This window comes from Pygoscelis adeliae, unplaced genomic scaffold, assembly GCF_000699105.1.
Source record: "Pygoscelis adeliae isolate BGI_AS28 unplaced genomic scaffold, ASM69910v1 Scaffold63, whole genome shotgun sequence".
Classification (NCBI taxonomy): Eukaryota; Metazoa; Chordata; class Aves; order Sphenisciformes; family Spheniscidae; genus Pygoscelis; species Pygoscelis adeliae.
The window spans coordinates 7,507,665-7,531,260 of record NW_008824414.1 but is presented as its reverse complement, the minus strand read 5'-3'; the positions used below and the strand labels follow the sequence as shown (position 1 = coordinate 7,531,260).

The window sequence follows — 23,596 nt, the reverse complement described above, 5'->3', positions numbered from 1 at the left end:
GACTTGGCCACAGCTGAGCTGGATCCTTTTGGTATGTACGCCTCACGAAGCTCAGCCAGCGGAGAGTGCTGCGGCACAGCTGCCATGTTAACATCCAGCTGCGGGAATGGGAAGCTCAGGCAGGCTGCTGTTTGGATGCTGAGCTGATTTTAGCTGCTGCTTGTTCTCCTCGGTTCCTGCTGGAGGTATCTCTGAGGCTTCACCAGAGTGCTGGTGCTCCCTGCCCATGCTGCTTGGAAGGACCTGATGGTCTGCTGGGTGCAAGCCTGAGCTGGTGGGATGTGATGGGGGTGTCACCTCTTTGGGAACAAGGAAACCCAAGTGGGGACAAATTGCTATACATGGCGCTGGATGACAGCACTCCCAGTATGCCCTTTGAACCGCAAATCTCAAGGCCAAACTGTTGCTGGAGATAATTAGTTGTCGCAGCCAACATGCTCGATGACACATAATCCCCTCAGAAGCTGGCATCTGTTTAACCAGCAGAAATAAGAGCACTTTGGAGGCCGTGGAGCGAGTGCTCGGCTCCCCCCCTTCCGCGTCATCTTCATTGCACGGTGCTGGCATCAGAGCTCCCTCCACTTTCCAGCTCCAGGGTTTGCACACTGGAGTGGAAGCATATCTGAAATGACACATCAGCTCTTATTTGCAGCCTGCCTTGCCCAGGGCTTGCAGGGGTTAAAAAAAGCTGAAGAAAGGTTAGAAGGTTTTTGAGTACATGAGTAACCCTCTAGCATTTATACTCCTGAGCTGAGCAGCTCCGTTACTGCTTATATCTTTTATCTTAAATGCTTTGTTTTGAAGCAGATTGCAGGTTTCTGAGTCACTCAGTTTATTGGGCTCAGGGATGTGAAGCCCGACTACATTACGCTGCTAAAAGCAAAATGCACAAGAAATGGCATTTCCCAAATACAGGGAGAGGAGCTCATCGAACTGAGGCTACAAAAGGCAGATACTCTATAAGGACTAGCTGATATTAAATATCTCCACACAGTAATATTGAAAATAGGGAGTAAATATAGTTTCTTGTTCCTTCATTTGCTGTTTCCAACAGCATGTGGTAGCAGCACCGTTGATGCCAGAGACACTGCATGCAGAAAGGACTGTTGTCCGAGTTATCCCACGGGAACAGACCGCTGGCAGCAGCCTACGTGCAGCGTGTGGATGGGGACCCCTCCCCAGGCCCTCTGCCACCAAGGGAACCTTCTCCCAGGGTTGTGCTGCCTATGCCAAAGGCTCTGCTGGCTGCCTTCTCAGATGAAGAGGTGTAGCTGAGGTCACGGACTGTGGTCAGAGCTGGATACCTGTGGGAAGGCTTACACAGACGTACATGCATGTCTGTTGAGGTTAATGGCAATAAAATGGTTAAACATCTGTTGGGTTTTTCTTGCCTCAAAGGTGATACCTTGGCAGTCTTTTTGCAGGCAGCATCCAGATCGCACTGCGCACACCCGAGGTGCTCACACCGAGCTGAGGCCAAGCTCACGTCCTCAGTGCTCGAGAAGAGGCAGTGCAGTGGCAGCCACAGCTTGGGTCTTGGTCTGGGGCGGGTTTGAGACAGGGGAGTGGGAACTTCAGGAGAGCAAGTCTGGAGACAGCAGCATCTTCCCAGCTGCTCCTCTGTCCTGCTGGTCGTGGCCTCTGTCCACGTCTCCTCCATGAAGGAAAGGCTGTGCGTGGGATACCCCAGCCTCGTTTTGTTGGCTTGCGTTATATTTGATTGAAAAAGCAGATCCCCATTTGTCAACAGACACAGCTGAGTCACTGCTGGGTTATTTTCTACTCCGTGTACAGAGGCGCTTGAGGGTCAGCTCCAACATCGTGTCCTGGCAAATGCCGAGTTTTTAATCAAGGTTGTCATGAGTAGGAGTCATCTCATCTAACTCTAGATGTTTATGAGAAGATGTCTCCACCCGAGTGCTCCTTCCTAGTTCGTGGATGGAAATGGGCATTTCTAACATCTGTTATCTGTATCTGACCTTAGCTTGTATCCTAACTTCTTCCTTTCTTTCACTGATGAACGAATAGCTTGACGTGTATTTAGCATTAAACCCATTTAATATTTAGTGACTGTGGAGTAAGGATTCAGAGGATAAGCACTGGGCTTAGGGAGTGTCAGTAGTGACTCTACAACAGCATAGTAAACTCTCATAGTACCTTCCACCAGAAGAGAAAAACCGTGTGGGCGCTGCTTCCCAAAGGTGTGACACAGCTCGGTATGGCTACCCAGAGCAGCTGGCACTAGGCAAACACTCAGAGGCTGTGGCACCGCAGTGTTTTTCCTGCAGATGCCATGCCCAGCCATATCTGCTGTATTATTTTAGGGGAAGGGAGAAAAAACCTTCAGCCCACTCTCAGAGCCCAGCACTCAGCCAGCACACACAGCGGTGATGCAACACGTGTCTTAAATAATCATCAGTTATGAAAGACTTGAAATGTAGCCAAGCAGTGGCATCGTGTCCCTTCAGAAATCAATCCCACCTAAGGGTAGGGACCACGATGTGCACACCCGTGTGCAGAGCCCTCCTGTCCTCCTAACGAAAGCCAGAAGGCATTACGTGCTGCTCCTCCGGGTGGGTTATGGCAAGCAGGAGGAAGAGACCTTAGGGGATAAGTAATTCAACTAAGAGGGCAAGAGCATTGTCTGGCATTTTCTGAGCCCAGCCCAGAGAAGGAAGGGCTTGGGAATTCGCTCCTGGACTTTAGGCAATGCATTTTGTGTTTCTGGCTGCATTCCCCGCTCAGCCAGTCCTGCCTCAATGGGAATCACATGAATTACATGGCAGGCTCTGCTGTCCTGCCACTGCTCCCAGTGATAAATCTCATCTCACGTCCAACCAGATGAGATACCGGCATGGACACTCCCTAGCTTCCCTCCCCCAAAGCCAACCAGTGACAAGACACTTCTGGTGCCTGCTTCTTGCAGGCTGCCAACAGCAGAAGTGATGGTCACCAAGCCCAGAGATTACTGGGGTTATTTTCCCGAACAAACTCTGCTGGATGCTCTGAGTTTTCATTACTCTCCCCTGGGAAATGAGGAGGATGGTCCCTGCTGTTAAAGGATGGTGCCAAACCTTGATGAGAAGGATGCTACATTGTGATGCATATTTTTTGCCCTGCACTGAAGCAGGACCCTGCTGCTGGCCAGGGCCACAGGCTGTTTGCTCAGACCTTGCTGAGTGCAAGTGAGAGATGTGTCCATGGAAAAGGAAAAGGAGTCGTGCAGCAGGCTGCACAGGGCTTGTACATCAAGATCAACTTGACAAGTTGATATTAATACTAATGATAGGCAGGAGGAATGAACAAAAGCAGGTTGGAGTTTAGCTGTCCTAGTTAGACTTGCAGTTTTCCAAGGTATGACTGGATCCAGAATAATTTTTAGCATCGCGTGTGGATGAGCAGAATCACTAAACAGCAACCATAAAACAAAGGCAGTTCAGGACATAAAGGGTCTCCAGGTGTAAGCTGCTGGCTGGCTTTGCTCACGGGTGGCGGTTTGGTCAGCAGTCTATCACGGTCTTGTTACTGCTGGAATAAAAGGACACTGTGATACAGGCTGAGCTTGTGATCAGAGAGCTCTGGTTGGGGGAGAGGTGGGCTTTGGAGGAAAAGCCAACGCTAACAACCTACTCAGAAACGGTTTTGGAGCCGCCCTGGGAAAGCAGATGTGGGCTCATCCTTCTGCAATGAAATTTGAAAATTGGACGGTATGTAAGAGGGGATGATAAAGATTTTTTTTACATATTGGAGCCCTTAAAAGAGAAAAAAAATGTGTCTGGATCAGATCAACGACCCACCTAGCTTAACTAGTGTCCAAGAGCAGACGTTGAGAGAAGAGTACAAATACAGGGCAAGTATGCAATACTCAGACAGTTTTCCCAGCCTCCAATACTTCATATGGATAACAGAGTTTCAAAGAGAAGGGTGATATCTTTCTATTTATTACCCCTCAATGATTTTTCTTCCAGAAATCTGTCTAGGCACTTTTTGGAGAAATGTAAACTTCTAACAGCCACATCTGCAGCAAGGAATTTCCCAGCTCAGCTACCCTGTCTGTGAAAAACTGCCTCTTTCTGTTTTTTAAACTGCCATGTCAGAGTTTAACTTTGTTAAGTATTGTATGGGAACAGCTGTCCTCTCTCTCCTCCCTGTTCCCCACTTGTTTCTCTGTAGACATCTCCATAGACCCCCACACATCCTCTGTGAACATCTCTGCTCTGCTCCCGAAACATTCCTGCATGGAAGCTCTTCGGAGCCTTTCATCATGCCAGGAAGGGGTTTTCCTGATCTCCTGGATCCTCTCTGAGATGGGGAAAGGAGGGAGCCACAACTGCCTTGTTCTATATGTAACCATCTGCTTTATGGCCATTTAATACGATGCTACTTGGAGAACCAGACAGTTTAACGCCAGCCCCCTCGGAGCTGCTGCATGGGCAGATCTGGTGAACATGGTTTGCTAGCAGTGGTGCGATCCCTTTTAGAAGTGTCCTCATCTGGGCAGTACCGCTGTTTATATAAAGCCTCTGTGATTTAAATCATTGTTTAGTGCAGAGCCGCTGACCGCAGGGCACCCTCGCCTTTGTTTTCATAAGCAAAAGATATTTACGGGGGCTGGATGGATCTTTCCAGCGGCGCTACGTAAATCCGAGCCCGCTGGGATGACGCATGGCTCAGGCTGTGCAAGGTCTTCTCTCCCGGTGGCCCTGCACGCAGGTGTCCTCCGCACGCCAGGGCAGGCGCAGGCACTAATAGAACTTTGGCTGAAGCAGAGGAAGGCTCAACAGCTCCAGTCTAGCTCTTGCTTTATGTAAGCCTCTGCTTCCTTCTGATGACCAGCTCTGAAGGACAGTAGCTGAGCTGGAGCAGGGATGAGGCGTGGTGGGACTCAGCACCCTGGAAGCGAGCAGGATCTATGCCTAAACCTTTCCGCAACAGAGTAAGTGGGTTTGAAGCTTTTTTTTTTTTGCTCCAGGACTGCTGTTATAAACCTGCTGACAGTGGAGCTGATGGCTTTCTATACTGTAAAAAAAAAAAAAGAAAGAAAGGAAAGAAAAGGAGGGACTAAAAATAAGCTGTGGTGAGTTTGGGATAATGAAGGGCTTGTTCTGAGAAGGAGCCCTGATCAGAGGACAGAGCCTCCACGCTGCAGCGGGGCTCCCGGTGCGTCCACACTCGGCAGCTGGCTCATCCGCACGGCACTCGGCGGCTCAGCCCAAACAGGGGAGAGACATCGACAAACCCAGCCCACCGCGGCTGAGTCCCCCCAGTGAGCACGCCGACGAAGGCACGAAGGCTCGCTCGTCCCAGTGCTCCTTACATCCTATGGCGGCTGATTCGATTTGGCCCCAAGGCGATCTCATGAGCTAATTACTCCAACCCTGGAAAGCCAAAGTGACCACAGATGAAACCAGTCCCGTGGACTTTAACCTTTTGATCAGCCACTGGCCAGGGAGATTCATCAGGGTGTGCACAAAGGCCCAGGACATCTATTTACACACTTGTAGCAGTAGGGGAAGTAGCATTAACATCTCCACTTCTAAGCTGGAAGGAAAAAAGTAGATATAGCTGCAGTGTTTTTGTAGTGCTAGGTGTCTGTCTGCAGCAGGGATAGCACTGGTGAAGGATTTAGATCTAATGCTACAAAGGAAAGCATTAGTTAATGAGATCTGCGCTCTCGTATCAAGTAGATAGAGGATGCCCACAGCTGGATGATGGTGCAATTACGAAGAGTGGGATGGGTCTGTTGGGAGCTGACTTCAATTAGAGGCCTCATTTATACACTCACAGTGCTGAGGAAGATGGGTTGCTGGTGATGGAGTGGGAATCGTGTTTCTGGATCTTCTCATCTGTCCATTCTCTTGACCTATTAGCAAGCTATAGGGATTTCTGCTTTCAAATCCCATTTAAGCATCCCTGCCGGAAACCGTGGGTACCAAAACCAGCCAATGCTCTGCCGTGGACAGATATGACCCACAGCTAGCAAAAGCAAAACCTGGAAATTTTACCCTTGGCTGCACGCTAAAAACATCTTAGTTATCCCAGACATAGGTGGATCTCTTGGGCGTGTAAAATCTGTGCTATGCAAATGGACTTTCTGGTCCTTCTCAGCAGCTGTCAGGCTGAGGCTCCTCCGAGAATGGCTTTGCTTGTGGTACTGCAGCATTTTGGTTTCAGTCCAGGCCGGATCCAGAAGCAGAGACATGCAAGGGAAAATTCATGGAGTCTCTCATCCCTTTAGAAAACGTTCAGCCGAATTGTTGTTAGGAGGAGATTTGTTTGCCGTGTATCAAAATAGCTCGATGGTTCCCGCCAGGGATGGCTGCTACCTGGGCCAAGCTGCTCTGGCGAGACGTCCTACTGACCACTCACTTTTCCTTTCTCCCTCTCTTACGGGCATGAGCAACCTCAGAGAGGTCTGTAATCGTAGCCTCCTGTCACCACACAACCACCCCTGGAAGGTTAGGCTCCTGCAGCCCACCTAATAGCGGTTTGGGTTGCTCCCAGGTCTCTGCAGGAGTGGGCTGATCCCTGTGTTCAGCTGAAGATGCATCAGGGACGTGTGCGTGATAAAATCAGCTTGGGATACTCCGTACAGGACAGCCCAGCCGCATAGCTGCTGTGGCTTTGTGGGAGATGAGCTGAGGACACCACCTCCAAGGCATGTTCCTCCATGAGGGCTGGGGACGGCTACTGTCTCTGTACTTGAGGTTGTGCAGAGACTTTCCCGTGTGCCTTGGGGACACGTCCCTGCCAGAAGCAGCCTCTGCTGTCTGCCCATGGACCTGCCAGTGACCACATCTCTTGGGAGCGAGCCACGGGCCAAGGTGCCGCGGTAGCCAGGTGGGTGTACCAGGAATCCTTGCCTGCTTGGTGGGAGAAGTTTGGACCAACCCAGGAGCACTTCACTTCCAGTGGGAGGATGCAGCTGGCCCAGAGCAGCATTAGGTGTGGAAAACATCAGGAGTTCTTCCAGACAATGCAGACATTATTGCCAATAAATGCTTTTGCTGAGCTTCCCCTTGGCCGCAGAAGGGGAGGAGAGCATCTCGAGCAGATGGCTGGTTAGCACGAGCATCACCCTTGCCCAGCCCGTGTTTCTGCACTCTCTGCTGCTGGAGCACCTCAACTCTTGCTAAGCGTGATTGATGTGTCCTCCCAACCTCCCACCGGAGTAGAGAAATGTTATTAATCACACTTGCTTTAGGAGGAATATAAGTATTAAGGGGATAGATGACTCGCCTGAGAACATGACGGGAAGTCCGTGGTGGCGCTTGGAAGTCAGTTTGGGGTCCCTAAATTGCACTCAGGAGCTTTAACCGCAAGATCTTTCCAAGTTTTATAACCCTTAACCAATATTCTTCCATGCTTTTAAGAGGGATTTTGCCCATGTAGGGGCAGATGCTATAAGGCTGGTAGAAATTTGCTGGCCTATTACAAGAAAGAAATATATTCCCTGCATAAAGAGCAGCCTATAAAATAGCGTTACAATTGATGATTAAATCGCAAGTTAACCCAAGAATTTGAATAGAGATAAATAAATGCTTGCTTTTTTTTTTTGGTGAACAAAGAAGGCTGAAAATGGATGTTGTCATGTACTTTTCTGCTCCATCCAATATAATTTCATGCATTCCTATACGGATTTTGATGAGTTCTGCAGATCAATGACACTGCATTTAAACACAAGCTAAGCAGTAATTACAGATGCATGCAAGATTTATTCATCTGGTGGCACTGCACCAGCTGATGGAAGGATCAGCCATATCCAATCAATGTTTGAAGCCTCTCAAAATAAAGAGCTTTTTGGCTCCCACTGCAAAGTGAAAATAAAACTAACCCCCTGAATCCCAGGAGTGCCCCCTTATGTCCATACAGGGAAGGCTGCAGGATGCCTCTGGGTCATATCTGCACCGTTGCTCACGCTAAGCCTTGCCTTTGCACATCCATATATGTTGTTCATGTTGGGTCTTCTTCACGCACTCACTGCATGACCAACTTGTCCCTAGGGCTGAGGATGGGATTGATGAGATTTAAGGCATAAGTGAGGAAAAAGGAGGAGGATGAGCAGTGTGGAGGAAGGAGCCAGGGAGCAGGCAGCCAGCGTTCCCCGGGATCATCTCCCGCGTGCCGGAGGGCGTCCAGGCACGGCATGCACAGGCTGGGAGCCAGTGTGATGTGCCATGCCGCGGCGCGAAGGGAGAAGCTGGGGGACTGCAGTCGAAACCACGGAGGTGCGTAATGTGGCTCTGTTGTTATGGGAACACGTGGCAGGGGATGCAAGGTAGCATTTTTAAAGGCAGATACTGGATTTTGTCCAATTGTTCTTCAGGTTTTCCCTGCTGATGTGGACTATACGTCCATATAGCAGCTCTCCCCTCCTATGGAGCAAAGCTGCTTGCTCCCCGCTGTCACCGCGAGATGCCCTGATGAGCTAGGGAGTCCCACTCTGCGATGCTCTTTGCTGGGACTTCAGACAGGGTGCCAGTGCTAATCCTACACCCACATTTCTCATCAAGCTGGTGGAAAGCAGCAACACATCAAGCGGAGTCAGCAGGGTCAAAGCAAAACCTACAGCCCTCCCATGGTACTTCTGTTCTGGGGCAAGGGAAGATAAACAGCGGGATGAATGGACGGAACCAGGCAGACCAGGGGTTTGGGCAGCTCTTTCAGACACTCAGATGGGTGCCTGCACAGAAGTCAGAGAAACCCTTGGTAAGATAAACAGGTCGTGCAGGTGACCTCTGCATTTAGCACATTTTCTACTTACTGCCAACTATTTTAAGCAGAGGTTCTTAAGTCTCCCATAGTCATCGGAAATGTCTGAATGAACACAGCAGGACTGAGCCTCACTGCCCTGCCAGTGTGCTCCACTTCAAAGGATGCTCCACTGGAGCTGGGAAGCACAAGCAAGTGGGAAACCCATCCAGCCCTGCCCAGAAAGCAGCTGTAGGTGGGAAGATGTTGCCCAGAGGTACGCCTGGGCTGTCCTGCACTGAAAGCTCCCCTCTGTCACCTTCAGGACTGGCACTGCCACCTCTGCGTGCAGGTGGGACCCGGTTGAGACTTTGGATCGTGAGATGCAGCTCTTCATCGTAGATGGGGAAGTGGCTCCTATGTCCTTCAGGGTGGTCCCCTGGGCAGGATACAGGTAGTTGAGCTCCTGGGTAGAAATGTGTAGCCTTTTTTTCCTGAGTTTATTTGTAACTTCTGCATTTGTGTCATTTCTTTGTTTACATATTTTTGTTCAATGAGATACTCCTCTGGGGATTTCTTAATGCAAAGTTGCTGCTTCCAACGTTAGTTTAATTTGAGCAAAGATTTTTGCCTGGACTCAGTTACCAATTCCCAGCTCTCAGCAGCTGCTAGCTAGTGTCAGCCTCCTCTTCCTCTTTCTTTCTCCTATTCCTGCCCGTTGCAGATTTGGCCTCACTGTTCAGCACACTCCCTGGTGCAGTATTCCTCATGTTGGGGATTGCAAGATCGTGGAGCTGTTTAACTGAAAATGTTTAAACTGACATTAATGCTGCTCGGTAGGATGTACTGGCTGGTATTTTCCTGAACGAGGATTTGGAAATGGTTCTTAGGCTATCGTCAAACCTTACGTACCAAGAGCAATACTGAGGGATTGGGAAATGCTATTTATGCCATTAAAAGTGCTGTCAGAACCTCAGAGCTACAGTGACTGTTCCTGGGGTGCTTCATGGCCTGGGCTTACAATTCTGGAGCACTGAATTTCTTTTCAATGCTGGTGCTCCCAGCAAACCTGCTGTTCAATGTAGCCCAGCAGGGAAGGCGTTACAGCGAGGCAAAGTGCATCATAAATCCCCAGCAAGACTTGGACTAACCGCCAAAACCCAAGCTGACACTTCTTGGCGTGGCTCCACGGTGCGGTTTGTGCCTGGTTTCTTTCTCCCCTGTATCTCTTCCCTCTCCTCCCAGCAGCATAGAGAAGGTGCTGCCTAAAATCCAGGCTCAGCACCATTTCTCCTCTTTGTTTCCAATAAATTCAGGCCCAGAAGAGCCCCCCAGGGTCCTCGGAGGAGGTGCCCTTTCCAGGTACTCAAGCACTTAAATGCTTTAGATGTATAGGAGGTAGGGAAGGTGTAAGCATGCGGATTTTGGCACAAGGGCGGGTGTTCGTTCTGCTGTACTCCAGCCTCCTTCTGCTCTGAACTGTGCTGTCCCCACCGAACTAAGCAGCCCTGCCCAGAGCCTGTGCCCGCAGAGCGGAGTGAGTGTGTGCCCGTCCACAACAGCCCACGCAGAATTATCCCTAGAGCCTGAGCACGGGCTGCCCGGGGGGGCAGAGGCATGCAGGAAATTAGAGGGTTTTCTGATGGGGGCTGGCAAAATAGGAGTTGTGGATTTGGATCTGTGTGTTACGCCAGTGGTCTGAAGGCAAGGAACAGATCTGGAGAAGGTGAAATAATAGTTTATAGACGGTCTCAGTGTTGTTTTTACTCCAATAGATAGTCAGTGTAAAAGGTACGGATGAACAAACTGATATGGACCTAGCACTAGCTCTGTGTTGCAGGGGGAAAAAAAAAAGAAAAAGAAAAAAAGATAATAATAGGAAAAGGTCAAAAATCTGCCTGAAGTGTATATCTGACTCATTGTGCTGGCTGGGCTCATGGCTGGCTTGTACGGGAGAATGGCACATGAGGCAGTAATGCAGCAGCGTCACATTCGGCTGCCTTCGGTTCCCCTGCCCAAATCAATGATCATCAGCATGTACATTGGGAAAAAACAGGTACGAACCCCTTGTCAGGTCTCCAAGAGTGGGAGGAGGCAGGAAGGCCATCCCTGGCACTGACCCAGCCCTGGAGTGGGCCACAGCCGGGTGATGCATCCTCCCCCCCGGTGCTGCTGACTTTGCGGAGCCAGAGGCATCGGGCTGGGGAGCAGCCGTGCCTGCCGCTCTCCACAGGGCTGCTAATGAAACCCCACGGGAAAGCACAGCCCTTCCTGCCTGCCCGGCCACCCTGCCTGCAGCCAAACACCCCTGGTGCTGGGTCTCCTTCGAGACACCCTGTATACACACCGTATGCACGGCACTGGCCGTGCACAAACACGTGCCCGTGCTGCCAAGTCCCATCTACGTCTTCTATATTGAGAAAGAAACCCCATATTTCCCCCCTTCCCACCGAAAAAGCCGTAGGAAATCAATGGCTGGGGGTTGAATATTGGCTCAGCGCTTGGCCTGGATGAGCAAGAAACAAAGTGGTGTTTGCTACAGGGCTAATTAGAACTATTATATCAATTAGTCTGTGAAATGATCAGTGCCCAGGGCTCCACCTTGCGAATCCTGATTTCGGCAGGACTACCTTGGGAATCCTGATTTCGGCAGGACTGTCTTGGCCGAGCGCCGGGACTCTGTTCCCGTGGGGCTCACCCTGACACTCCCTGCCATGCTCTGCCCGCCTGCCCAACCCAACGGGCTCCTGCCTTGCTCTGCTGCTGCCTTCGCTGCTCTCGCCACCATGGACGTCTGCGTCTCATAAATAGGAGCGTGTTTATTGTCCTCATTGGGGAACCGAGACAAGGAGCTTCAACCTGCTGACCAACGGGCACCATGGGCTCTCAGGGGGCCCCGGGGAGCTCTGCCTTCCTACTGCAGCCCATGCCACCCTCCCTTCATGGGCACAGCTCCGGGTGCTTCATCCCTATCATTGCCGAGTCCTGTGATTTTATGGCAAGTGTCACAATGTTTGCTACATTTCTTTTTTTTTTTCCCTTTCATTTTTGTTCTCTCTTAAAGCCTCAGCCCCTCAAGGCTGGATATTAGATGGACTATTTGCTTAAGGAAATAAAAAAGGACTTTCCAGCTCTCCTGTTCACAGACAAAAGGCTTTAAAGTATAAGCCAGAGGGCTTAGGAAGCAGCAGATAAAAGCAATTTTCCAATGGTTGTCTGTCTTAATATATATTGAAAAACGGGGGCTTTTTAGCTAAGCTCATGATTGGTTTTGGATTTAACTCCTAACCTTAAACACCTGAGCATGGGGATGCTGCACTGCTCCCCCTCTTCTAGCAGGGGATGTGCACGCGTGTGCACAGGCTGGACCCTGAGAGAGAGCAGGGGGAATGGCAGCAGCTGCACACCTCTAGCAGTCACTCAGATGCTTTTTGGGCTCTCTTGCGCCATGGGGCCTAATGAATCGCACCGCCCTGGCACAGTGCATCCCCTGAGCAGGGGCAGGATGGGGAACGGGGTGACCGACGGAGGAATCGCACCTCCTGCGGTCAGGGGAGAGGAGCGTCGCGCCAAGAAACCCAGGGCAGGGAAAGGCTGGTGGCCATGAAAACGTGAAGGACGGGGAAAGGGAGATAACTGCATCCTGAGAGCATGGAGCTTATCTGCCCTGCCCGGCAGTGCTTGTCCTGGGCTGGAGTGGTTCGTCCTGGGCTGGAGTGGCTCCTCCTGAGCTGTTCATCCCATGGCCGGTAGCACGCAGTTCTGCCCGAGAGCTCCTGACACGCTGCCTCGTGCTCCCTGGAACGCAGCAAAGTCCCTTTGCAACTTTTCCTTCCAAACTGGGATGATTTCTGGGATAGGACCCATGGAGGGTGGGGGCAGCATCTCCCCATCACACTGTCACCACTGGTGCCTGCAGACCCGCGTGGAAGACAGCTTGCTCCATCCTGGAGCCTGGCTACAAAGAAATTCCCACATTCCTGCCATTCTTTGCCATTTAAGGATTTCAAACGGACAGCAAATACATCGGGAAACCACGCGCCACCACTGCGCTCGCCTCCCAGCATTGCAGACGGTGCCAGACCTGACGCCAGTTGTGTGAAGAAGAGCCACAGCATGGTGGCCTCCTGACAGCTTTTCCTGCAGACACACTGCAGAACCACAAGGCTGAGAGCAGCCGGCCAGTCCCCACCTGGCCACATGTGCCACGGGGGGACAGGGCTCACAGCCCCTGTCCGATGAGCTGGATGCCGACTAGCTGTCATAACGCAGGAATTACCCATGCAGAGGGACATCTGCCTTGCTAGAGCTACCCGATTCCCTAAGGAGCTTCAAACAGCAATAGGATGCCCCGAGAGCCTCGCTGGTAGGAGACACCCCATCTCCTGCCCTCACCCCATATAAGTGATGCTGTTTGTCTTGCAGGGCAGGCTGTGACGGCAGAGCTGGGGGCGCACGGTGTGCCAAACTGCAAGGTGCAGAAAGGGAGAGGGAAGCTTGGGCTCCCTGGCTCTGCAGGAGAGGTGGAGCAGGGGCTGCAGGTTCCCAGGAAAGCCTGGACTCCCCAGCTGTGGAGCTGCATCCCGGCACTGCTGTTCCCCGGTGTGGGAAGGAGGTTGGGGTGAAAGGTGGGAGACCGCAGGGGTGAGCTGCAGGGCATGAGCGCTGCCTGCTGAAAGGCAGAGCTGGCGGGAGAGGGGGGGCTGCGGACAGCAGTAGGGGTAGCAGTGAAAAAACACACTGAACAGAAAAAAAAACCCAAACCCCAACCCCAACCCTTGGTGGCAGCCTGCCAGCTCCAGCTGGTTTCGTAAGGATATTTCAGCCTAAAAATACACAAATACTCAGCCAAAAGAAGTCAAATCTTTCTGCACCGAATCTGTCACCCACAGCCTTTCACAAGGCAGGAAGAAATTCCTGTTGGGTCTGTCAGCTGGCGATGAGAACAGATTATCCAGGGTTCAAGACTGCGGTTCAACAGGTTTCCTTGGGGGTGAATGCCCTGTGCTATGTTTATCGGTGGTGCTGGCTGCTCCTCATCTCTAAGCAAAATGTGAAAAAGGAAGAGATTGTTCCCAAATTCTGGTAGTGTCCCCTCCTCCAGGCAGCGTGAACTACTGCCTGGCTCCTACCCTTTCGGGTGGGAGCTTTGCCAAAAGTGGGACAGCCATGATTGGTATCGTGGGTCATTAAATAGCAATTTATTTAGTCAAGATTTTACTAATCCCCAGGCCAAAGACAACATTGTTACAATGCGACATGGCAATGAAAAATGGCAGGGAGGTAGCAGATACTGCTATGTCTTTGTCCCCGAGGAATGAACTACCTACGTAACTTCTCTGCTCCTCCTTGCAGTGCAGTCTGTGTTATCTCCTGGGTCTCTTCAGACAGATCTTAGAGATATTTTTGGGGGGTGAAGGAGGATTAGGAGGGGGGAAGTGACAATACAATACCACCAGTTTTTGCCTGCAAGATTCGTATCTAAAGAGGTGCTGAGCTTTTAGTGGAGCTGGCTGCAGAATTTGCTATTTCAGATGGAAAGGCAGCGGGCAAAGCATCGGAGCTCTGGTTCAGCTGGTGAATGCTTTCCTGGATGTTCCCACGTCACTGGGTGCTGCCACAAGCTCCGCTTTAAAGCCCAGCTCTCCAGCTTCTCCTCTTCACAGAAGCAGTTAAATGGTGGGGGGGTGATGGCATCTCAGATACCTTCACACAGACCAAGAGGGGATATAGTCCTTCAGAAACCAGGTGTTCAAAAGGGACAGGACCTCCCGCTTTTCCTTCTCCCTCATTTTCTTTAGAGTTTGCATGAGCTCCAGCCAGGAAATGTCTTTTGAGACAGTTCCCCCTTTCCCCGATGACTTGCATGTGTGGCTTGGAAAGGGTAAAGGGAAGAGCCTGGCTCTGGGACTAAGCTTCTGAGGGGCCTCTCCTCTGCGGAGAGGCTGTGCCCCAGGAGAGAGCGGGTCTGGTGGAGCTCTCCTCTGCGCCGGCGTCTGAGAGGGGCCAAGAGGGGTGGGCATTATAACAATGTCTTACGATGGAGCTGTGTTATGCAGGGAGTCCTGCAGACCTCTGCTCCCCCTGCTTGTAAGCGAGTTTTCTGGTGAGGAAGCTCAGTCCTCACGCTCTCCTGGCAGTGTTTGGTGGGATGGGAAGGTGAGCATTGCTTAACACCCACCTTCAAGATACCGTGACGTGGTCTCCACCCTGCTTTGGGCCAACAGAGGCAGCCCCTGGAGAGATTGCACCCAATTTTGGTGAAACTGGGTCTCCAGGTGGATGAAGACTGAGGGTGAAATGCTGGAAAACATCCAGCTGATTTCAAAAACAACGTCTTTCCTGTTGTGCCCTTCCTCCAGCTCACACTCAGCCCTAGGTGTAGCCATATAACGATAGTGATTCCTTAATTTATGAGAAAAATAATGAAGCCTGAGACCTCTACCAAGCCCAAGCCCTGCTAAGCTGTAACAGGCTGATGCTCAGCCTGCCCCCATCTCCCCCACCTCGCACTTACCAGAAACAGCCCTGGCACCACCACACATCGCAGAGCTGCTCCTCCCTGGAAATCTATTTGCACCTCATTTGTGGGAATTGAGCAAGGCTGGTGATTCCAGTCAACCAGCTCCGGCCTTTATGAGATGTTTTGTTTTGCTTATTGTAGGGGGAATTTAATTATTCAAAGCTGGTGGGCATATTTACTTACAGAGGTAAATTAAACCATAAATTCAGACAAATGTATCTACATCTCTGCTTGTGATCTGTTTTCCCTTTCTGCTTTATTGGTGCTTGGGCTCCAAGACACAAAGGTGGGTTGTTCAATAAACAGTGTAACGCAAGTCATCCCAATTAATTGGATTGTTCCATTTATGCTGCTACTCCTTCCAATTAAATGCAAGGGAGCACAAGTGACAGGCACGAGTAAGATGGGCGCACAGAAAGCCATATTCTAATGCAAAAGTTGTGATGAGAAAATGGATTCTATGCACCTGATGGGAATATTAATGCAAAACCTTGACCTATAATTTTTCTTTCTTCAGTCTGAGAGAGCCAGCAAAAATTGCAGCTCATTAAAACGGACCATGTCCTGACAGTCGTGCATAATGCCCACGTCCTACAAATCCCATGGTCTAAATGTTTGCCTTGCTGGCAAACGTTTAGACCATGGGACTTGCGGGGCGTGAGCATTATCATAAAGCTGCCCGGTCCTGCATGGCTAGGAACAGGAAAGTGCAGCCAACCCTGAAGACCCCTTCTTCCTTTTCAACCCAATGTCATAAGAGAAAGAGCGAGGGGAAAAAAACAAAAGACAAACCCAAAAGTGGGGCTTTGGATTGGACCTCTGGAGTTCATCTGGACCATCTCCCTGTTCAAAGTAGGGCCAACTTCAAAGTTAAATTCAGTTTGAAAGTTAGCTCAGGTGGCTCAGTGTTGAGTATTTCCAAGGATGGAGATTTTACAGCCTCTCTGGGCAGCCTGTTTCAATGCTGCCTTGTCGGGGCTCAGTCTGGAAGCCGTTCACCACATCATAACAACATCTGGCTCTACTTTCTTAACTGTTCTTTCGATGCAAAGTGTGTGTTGGCATGTGGAATGCAATAAGTATCAGTAGGGAAGGTGATACCATCGTGCAAAGACAATTCTTTTGCAAGGAAAAGCAATCAGAAAACAGTCCCACATGAGACAAGGGTGAGAAGGAAGGCACTGCGCTATTTTATTCTGAGTTTGGTGCCCGTTTTCTATAAGGCACTGCCAGAGGAGTTCTTGCAGATGGAGTGACCAAAGTGTTGTCCAGTTTGGGCTTGGTATTTGGCACAGACTTGAGAAGTCAGGGCTGTAGTTAGCTATGGTAGAGCAGCAGACACAATTGCATCTCTCTTTCTCCACTGAGCAGTGAGGTCTGTATCCCTCTCCGGAGGCATCTCTCCCTCCCTTTGCTCCTTACGGAGAGAGCCAAAGGCAACAAGCTTCCTAGCCCTGACACCTCTGATATGTGTGAAGATGGATGGGTTGAACGCAGGCCTAAAATATTTTACATTTTCACAGTAGTTTCACAGCCCTGGCATTATCAAATGATCTTTCAATGTACTTGGAAGCAGGAGAATAACTTGAGATGGTTTCTGGCTTTTTTGTGTCTGTGTACTTGCAAACTGTCTCTGCCTACACATCTTGCAAGGCCTGTGCCTGTTTGGATATTCACACAGAAAACCGGTGCTCGTGTGGATGCTCTGTCTGCTCCATTCCCCCCCTGAAGTTTGGAGGCTGTTCAAAGCAGGTCCCCATCCCGGGGTTGTTAGGATCAAACTTGCCCTATGCACTGTACTCCACTGACCAGGCTAGTTAGGAACTCGAGGCTAGGAAACACAGGACAATTTTAAAATCTGAACAAAAGTAGGAGATTAAGGAAACCAGCTGGAAACCTCTATTTTGCTGATTTTGAAAGCAAAATGTGGGTCACAGATGTGCTTCCACAGACAAAAACTGGCTAGAGAAGAAAAAGACATCAGCAGTGCCCAGACTCTTTGATGATCAGAGGTAGATTTAGCTCCTAGGCATGGAGACAAGAAAGGAAGAGGAGACGAAGTAGGAATAAAAACATAATCAAGAGATTAGGAATGTGGAACTCAACCCACCCGTAAATTTGCCCTAGGGAATGATGAAAAAATGCAGTAATGAAAAAAGATGAAACTAACTGCTACATCTTACTCTCTTCCCTTCTCTTGCTGTCCTTAGGGTTTTACTTTTTGCTGTCCAAGACACAGGAGGCCCATTACAGAACCTCCCCTCTTCCTCGGTCATGTTTTTTCTTTGCTAAATGCTGTTTTCTACTGTTCCTTCACAGTAGCTATGAAATCCTTGCTAAGGACAGCCTGACTTTAGAGCCTAAAAGAAGCAAAGCTTTGCAGGGAAGTCCACACCGTTAGGCAGGCATGCATGGGAGAGTAGAAAGCAATGTGCTCCTGCCCATCTTTGATAGGAGAGAAGAGCTATTAATCACTTCTTGTTTAGGCTAATACAAAATATTAAATCTATTTTCAGTGAAATTAATGATAGACTAATAAGAGCCATGCTGCTAGCTCTTGCAGGCTGTTGATTAGCCTGTGACTTGGTCTCTCAGGGGCCGTAACAGAAGGCCTGTTGTTCGAGCCATTTAAAAAAACTCAAGGTAAAGCACTGGAACAGCAACGTAGGACAACAGCAGCACTGACTCGGAGAAGCACAAGAGGTGGTTCCTTAGAAATAGCCAGGCAGTGGAGGGGGGTTTCTGAAAAGCATTCAGGGCATTCAGCGAGTGGTTTCTGGGGTGAAGGGAAATGCCCAGACCACTCCTGAAGGTCCCACCTGTGCTGGCCATGCCAGGACCTGGTGGCTTGGTGCCTTCAGGCTTTGTGACATGTGCTGAGCAGCCGTGGAGTGCGATCTCTGACTCCTGCAGCAAACTTCCCTCCTGCCAGCAAAACACCAGTCCTATGGCTCAACACCAAGAGAAGCCTGAAATAAGAGCAATGCTAGTCCAGCTTACTGCCCATCACTGTTTTTCAAACTTTGGGGAAATTCAGATTCAGTTCTTGTCTGGAATTTATTTTTCTCAGCCCTAATGAAAACACATTTTGTAGTTGCTAGTGTTTTAAATCCAGTATCAGTGTCAATAAAGATAAGCCCTTTCCCGGGGCGGGAGGGAAGGGGAATAGAAAACTGTCTCAAATCTCTCACTCATGCAGAAGAAAACAACCCCAAAGCCTTGAAGGATTAAATGAAAAATATGCCTCTCTTCACTGGGACTCTACTGGGCATGAATAAGTGCCAACTGAGCTCTCGCATCACCATCTGGTGTGATGGCACCGGGGCCTAGAGGTGCAGCAGGACGTGTTACAGTGCCCTGCCCTGTGACAGCATATCTGCTCCTGGTGACGGAACCACCAGAGGCTCCTAAATGGCAGCAGGTCCATAAATGCGAAGGACTTTGTTATCTTTGGCTTCACCATCTGAACTTGCCCAGAGAAAACAAGTGTCCAGCCACAGCACGATTCACAGCGTGGCTAAGGAGAGAGGCAGCACAGCCCTCCCCTGGCAAGGAGGATGGTGTATTCTCCTCCAGATGCAAGAGATTTTGTTAAAGACACCGAAATTCATTTTGCTGGGCTGCAACCATGCGTTGATATTGCTGTGAATACCACAGCACAGAGCCTCTTCAGTTGATGTCTAGAAACTGCTTGTGGTTTCAGAGCTCTTGCTGATGAATTGCCCAGCAGCTGGTCACATTGGGAGGGCTATGCTTATTATTTTCAACTGCTATCTTGCATGGAAGGAAAATCAAAATACTTTCCTCAAGGTAATTGGCTCTAAAACAATTGAAGAATTTTCCAGGGTTGTAATGCAATTAGGACTGGCATTTTATATAATTTATATCTCTAAAGGTATGTTTATGCAATCAAACTCTTCTTTTGTGAAAAAAAAAATTGCTGGCAAGAGAAGGCAGATTTTGCTGTTAACAGGCAATGAAATATAGATTAAACATGGATGTACACCTAGTAGTGATGAAAAGGCAGCATAATGTCAGGATCGTCACTGAGATGTAGTCGCTCGCGGTGAGAAGTGGTTGGGTGGGATGCTGTGACACCAACCACACATCTGCAGGTTTCCCATTTGAGTTTTGGTCAATGCCAAGTGATGTGTCATCACTCGCCTTCTGCTGCAGCACCACAAGAGCAGAAATAATCCTGCACTCCCTAACTGCCCTGCCAACTTGGATGGGAGGAGCTGGTGCAGACTGGGGACGATCAGGCCCAAGACACAGAACAAAACCATCAGCCACGCCGGTGCTTGGGTTCGTGTTTTGATAGATATCCAGGAAAACCCTAAGCAGAGATGCGAGACAATCCAAACATGTAATAACAACTCCAGAAGTGCATGAATCAGCTGGTGAACTTGTTGACAGGGGATACTGTGAAAGCCAAAAGCATGGATGTAGCATTCCCCTGTCACCATTTGGGGAAGCCTTTATTCCCCTGACTACCAAAAGGTCCAAGGGGAAGTGATCACTCCGTGCTTGCTTGTTCCTTATGCTTATACTTAACCATGTTCTACTGACTACTGCCCAAGACACAGTACAGGGCCAGGGGACATTTTGCCTGACTGCAACAGCTGCTGCGATTGAAATTGCGGGATGAAAAGCTTTAGCCTCCTTGCCTAGGTGGAGGCAACAGATTGGATGAATTATCATTAGAAGTGGGTTTGAACTGAAACTGAGGAGGCACTCAACTTTTCTTCCGAGGGGGAGCAGCCATTTAATGGGTTTAATCCTGTCCTTATGACGGGATGAACCAAAGCCACGGATTCAGACAATCACCATTAAAAAAAATCTGGATGTGGTCCCTAATGGTAGAGATGCCACCGACTGTATTATAAGAATAACGCAATGCCACTGTAAAAGCAAAGATGTCCCTTACACTTGGTTGTATCCAGCTGCCTATCAGTACAGTGTATGACTATCAGAAAAGCAAACCCAAGAGCTGTACTGCTATACAAAGCAGGTGATCACACCCTTCTGTTACCTATCAGACAAATGAAGAAGCCATCAGTCATGTCCATGGGTTGGTCTGCCTCTGCTCACTAGATCCATGTTTGTAGAAACCTACCTTGAGCCGTTTGGGAGCAGCTTGGGAACCCAACCTCGGGGTCATGGACCTGACCCCAGACTGGCCAGAGGGGACACAAATGTCCTGCCTGATCCCTTCTGCCTTGCAGCAGCCTGTGACACAACACACATCCCAGTCTGTAAGCAGAACCGTGTTCAGATCCACTGCTATGAGGTCATTATCTTTAGTTAAAACTTTAACAAGCCCAAATGCAGCTTCTTAACACAAAAGACTATGGACAGGGATACTCACTATTGGGCCGAGTCATTAAGCTGATATTCCCGGGACCGGTTGAAGCATTCTTGGATCCCAGAGTCTGCCCAGAGTCTCATCATAGCTGACAGCAGCTCTGGAGAGAAGGGCTCTGTGTCCTCCATCCGACTTACGACATCGCAGACCATCTTGGCATCAGCCTGCAGAGGAAAGAAACAAGAGGTCACATAGATGCTCAAGGCGGAACTGGGAGCCAGAGATTTCAGAAACAGTTCACCAAACTGTCAGGAGTAAAGAGGCTGCATTTCTCCGGATGGGGCTTTAGGATCCACACTGCATGATCCAGCAGAAAGGGCAAAAGGAGGGTAGAGCAAGGAAGCCACAAGGAAAGAGGTTATTTGTGCAATCCACCTCAATGTCAACAAGTATTTCTATTCAGCAGACAAACCAGTCAGCACTACGTATGTGCGGAGCTTCTTGGGAACAGAAGGAAATTCATATATGTACAAGTATATTTTAAATTGTTAGCAAAGTGATGCATATCCTGCAACAATATGTGCTTTAACTGAGTGTGTAACCTTGCAGAAGTAGGGGCCGTTTGTATCAGAAAGGACAGCAGAAAGGCTCCAGAAACAATTTTTTTCAGACGCTGGTTTATTGCTTTTCCTGAATTCTTGTTCTTTGCTAGGAGCCCCTGCTACAGGGGCTAATTCATGTTAACACAGACCACCTTGGCTGGCTGTCATGCATCGTGACTCAGAGGGAGAGGAATCTCCCGCGGTTAAGGAGTATGGCAGTGAGGGCAGGGCCAGCTGGCCGTTTTCGAATGGAATCTTTTTTGGTGAGAAAAATGTGATTCACTGGAACAGCAACTTTTCCTGGAGAATAGTGTTCTGACACAACTTGGGTCCGGAAGATGTCTTAGATTTAGGATGGGAATGTCTAGACAGCCTTGGAGTAGCTGAGTTCAACCCTACTGTAATAGTCCACAGTGGCTGATGCTTCACTCATTTGTGAAGCAGGACACCCAAATTCATGACCCCCCCTCTGCTTGCTTTGCAGTAAGTGGATCTCCCCCACACACCCACCCCCCAGACTCCTGAAACCCCAGGGGTGTTGGCTAATCCGCAGAGTTTTTCTTTCATTGCTTTGAAAATTTTAGAAAAGTCTCATATTTCTACCAGCTGAAACAAAACCAATTATTGGTATAATTAATCGGAAAAGAGGAGTTCTTATTCCTTAAGTGTGCTAACAGCAAACTAGTGAAGACAGCCTCCTTGTTTTATTACCTTTTCTCTTGCCTGCTAGATCGAACCCATTCTTGGACAAACGCAGGTGGAAGTCTTCGCCTTCCAGGGTGTTTGGTCTAAATCAGCAAACGCTGACGAGAAACACGAGTCTCGCAAAGGGGTGTGCAGCCAGTGCCCATGCTTTGCTGTCACTGTCCCATGGACAAACAACCTCTGTCCATCACAGCGACCCGTCTCATGAGCACAAAGCCACCCGCAGTTGGGCGTGCAGCACCTGGGGAGCCAGTGCATCGCCTGCTGGAGGAGCTCCTACATCCTTCCTGGCTACAACAGGCTCTGTCCCATTCCTCTGCCCTGCCAGGTGCTGCTGATGCTCCTGTCCGATGCTCAGATTTAGCAGCTATGATGGGAACAGCCCAACTGCTGAATGGGTTGCTCTCCCCGGGTACCGCCTGAGCACTGGCGACAAGGTGTTACAGTTTTTGTGGCAAAGCAAGCAGATTATTTCTTAGGTCATGGGTACAATTAGAAGCGGAGGAGCGCCAATGTTGAAGAGCACCGCAATAACCTAAATGGGTGGGAACGACAAGGCGTATGACATGGCCTGCACAGCCAGGGTCAAAACTCCTCTGCAGCCTCTCTTTATTGAACACTGAAATTGTTGAAAAATCCCAGGGCACCAAGGTGCTAGCACTGGAGACCGAAGCTGCTGGAGATGTCAACGCTCAGAGAAAGAGACTCAAGCCCCCTGAACATCCAGTCTTTACAGGCTGAAGAAGTCTCAGTACTGTATGGAGATACCATCTCATAAAACTTAATGGGGTGGAGTCTCTATGCTTTGAAGACTTTATGAACATAAAGTCTTTCTCGCAGAATACTTAACTTAATATTTTAATGCCCAGGAATCCTCCCAGCCTTCTGTACAGACTCTGCTCGTTTTAGAAAAATAGTATTGGTGACTCACACCTCAAAGCCAAGACAAACGAAGAACCTTGAAGAATTCAGTTAATTTCAAAAGCTTGTTTTCTGCCCGGGAGTGCTTCGTGAGCTCAGTGAATATTCATAATTCATCAGTACAGTTTGCCTGCCCTGCTGAAGCTGTAATTCTGCTCTTTTCATGGACTCTGAATAACACAAAACCTGCTAATGGCCAGTCCGCTCGGGGCTGCAGTCTGGCACGGCCCTGTTATTTGTGCATGGGTGGTGCAGACAAAGTATCCATGCTTTCAGTCAGGTAGGAAGGAGGTCTTTCGTATGTTATCTTGACTACTGGGGGGGGATTATAGGTGTAACTCACAGATCTGTCCATCTGTCTGTGATGGCAAAGCACATTTGAAGCTCTCCAGCTGTTATGGGCAGGGTCTGGGCTGCTTCTGAGCTTTGTGGATTTAACTGCAGGTTGCTTTCTCCAAAGCATCAGAGGGAATGGCACGGTCGTCATATTTTCTGTGCTGGGAAATAGCTGCCTCACCTTTTCCGCTACTGGGACTTGCGGCAGTCCCCTGTGATTTAAGACCCAGTGCAAGAGGGTCTGAGCAGAAGACATAGATGAACAGCGATGACAGGGCAGAATGGGAGTGACCAGGGACAGGCATCTCTGGCTGCAGTTATCAGGTCTGCTTGGGCCAGAAGCAGGGCTGAGCTCATAGGGCAGGGGATTATTTTCGTACATGCTCCTCTGCAGTCACCGGAGGTCCCTTTTGGGGGTGGGAGAGGTTGCCCTCCCGCAGTGCGGGCAAGCTGCCTGCAGGGTAGACCGAGAGTCGACAGGCTGGAGCAGGGGAACAGCTCATAGGAAAGTTT

The 23,596-nt window shown here is 49.6% G+C and overlaps 1 protein-coding gene across 1 annotated transcript in view; it reads right to left on the bottom strand.

Annotated features, from left to right (window-relative positions):
- GNAO1 (guanine nucleotide binding protein (G protein), alpha activating activity polypeptide O) overlaps positions 1-23,596 on the bottom strand; it is an 87,217-nt gene that overhangs the window by 16,833 nt on the left and 46,788 nt on the right. The window contains exon 2 of the mRNA XM_009320822.1: positions 20,583-20,743. Coding sequence (XP_009319097.1) covers positions 20,583-20,743 — 161 coding nt within the window. The remainder of the gene's footprint in view (positions 1-20,582; positions 20,744-23,596) is intronic.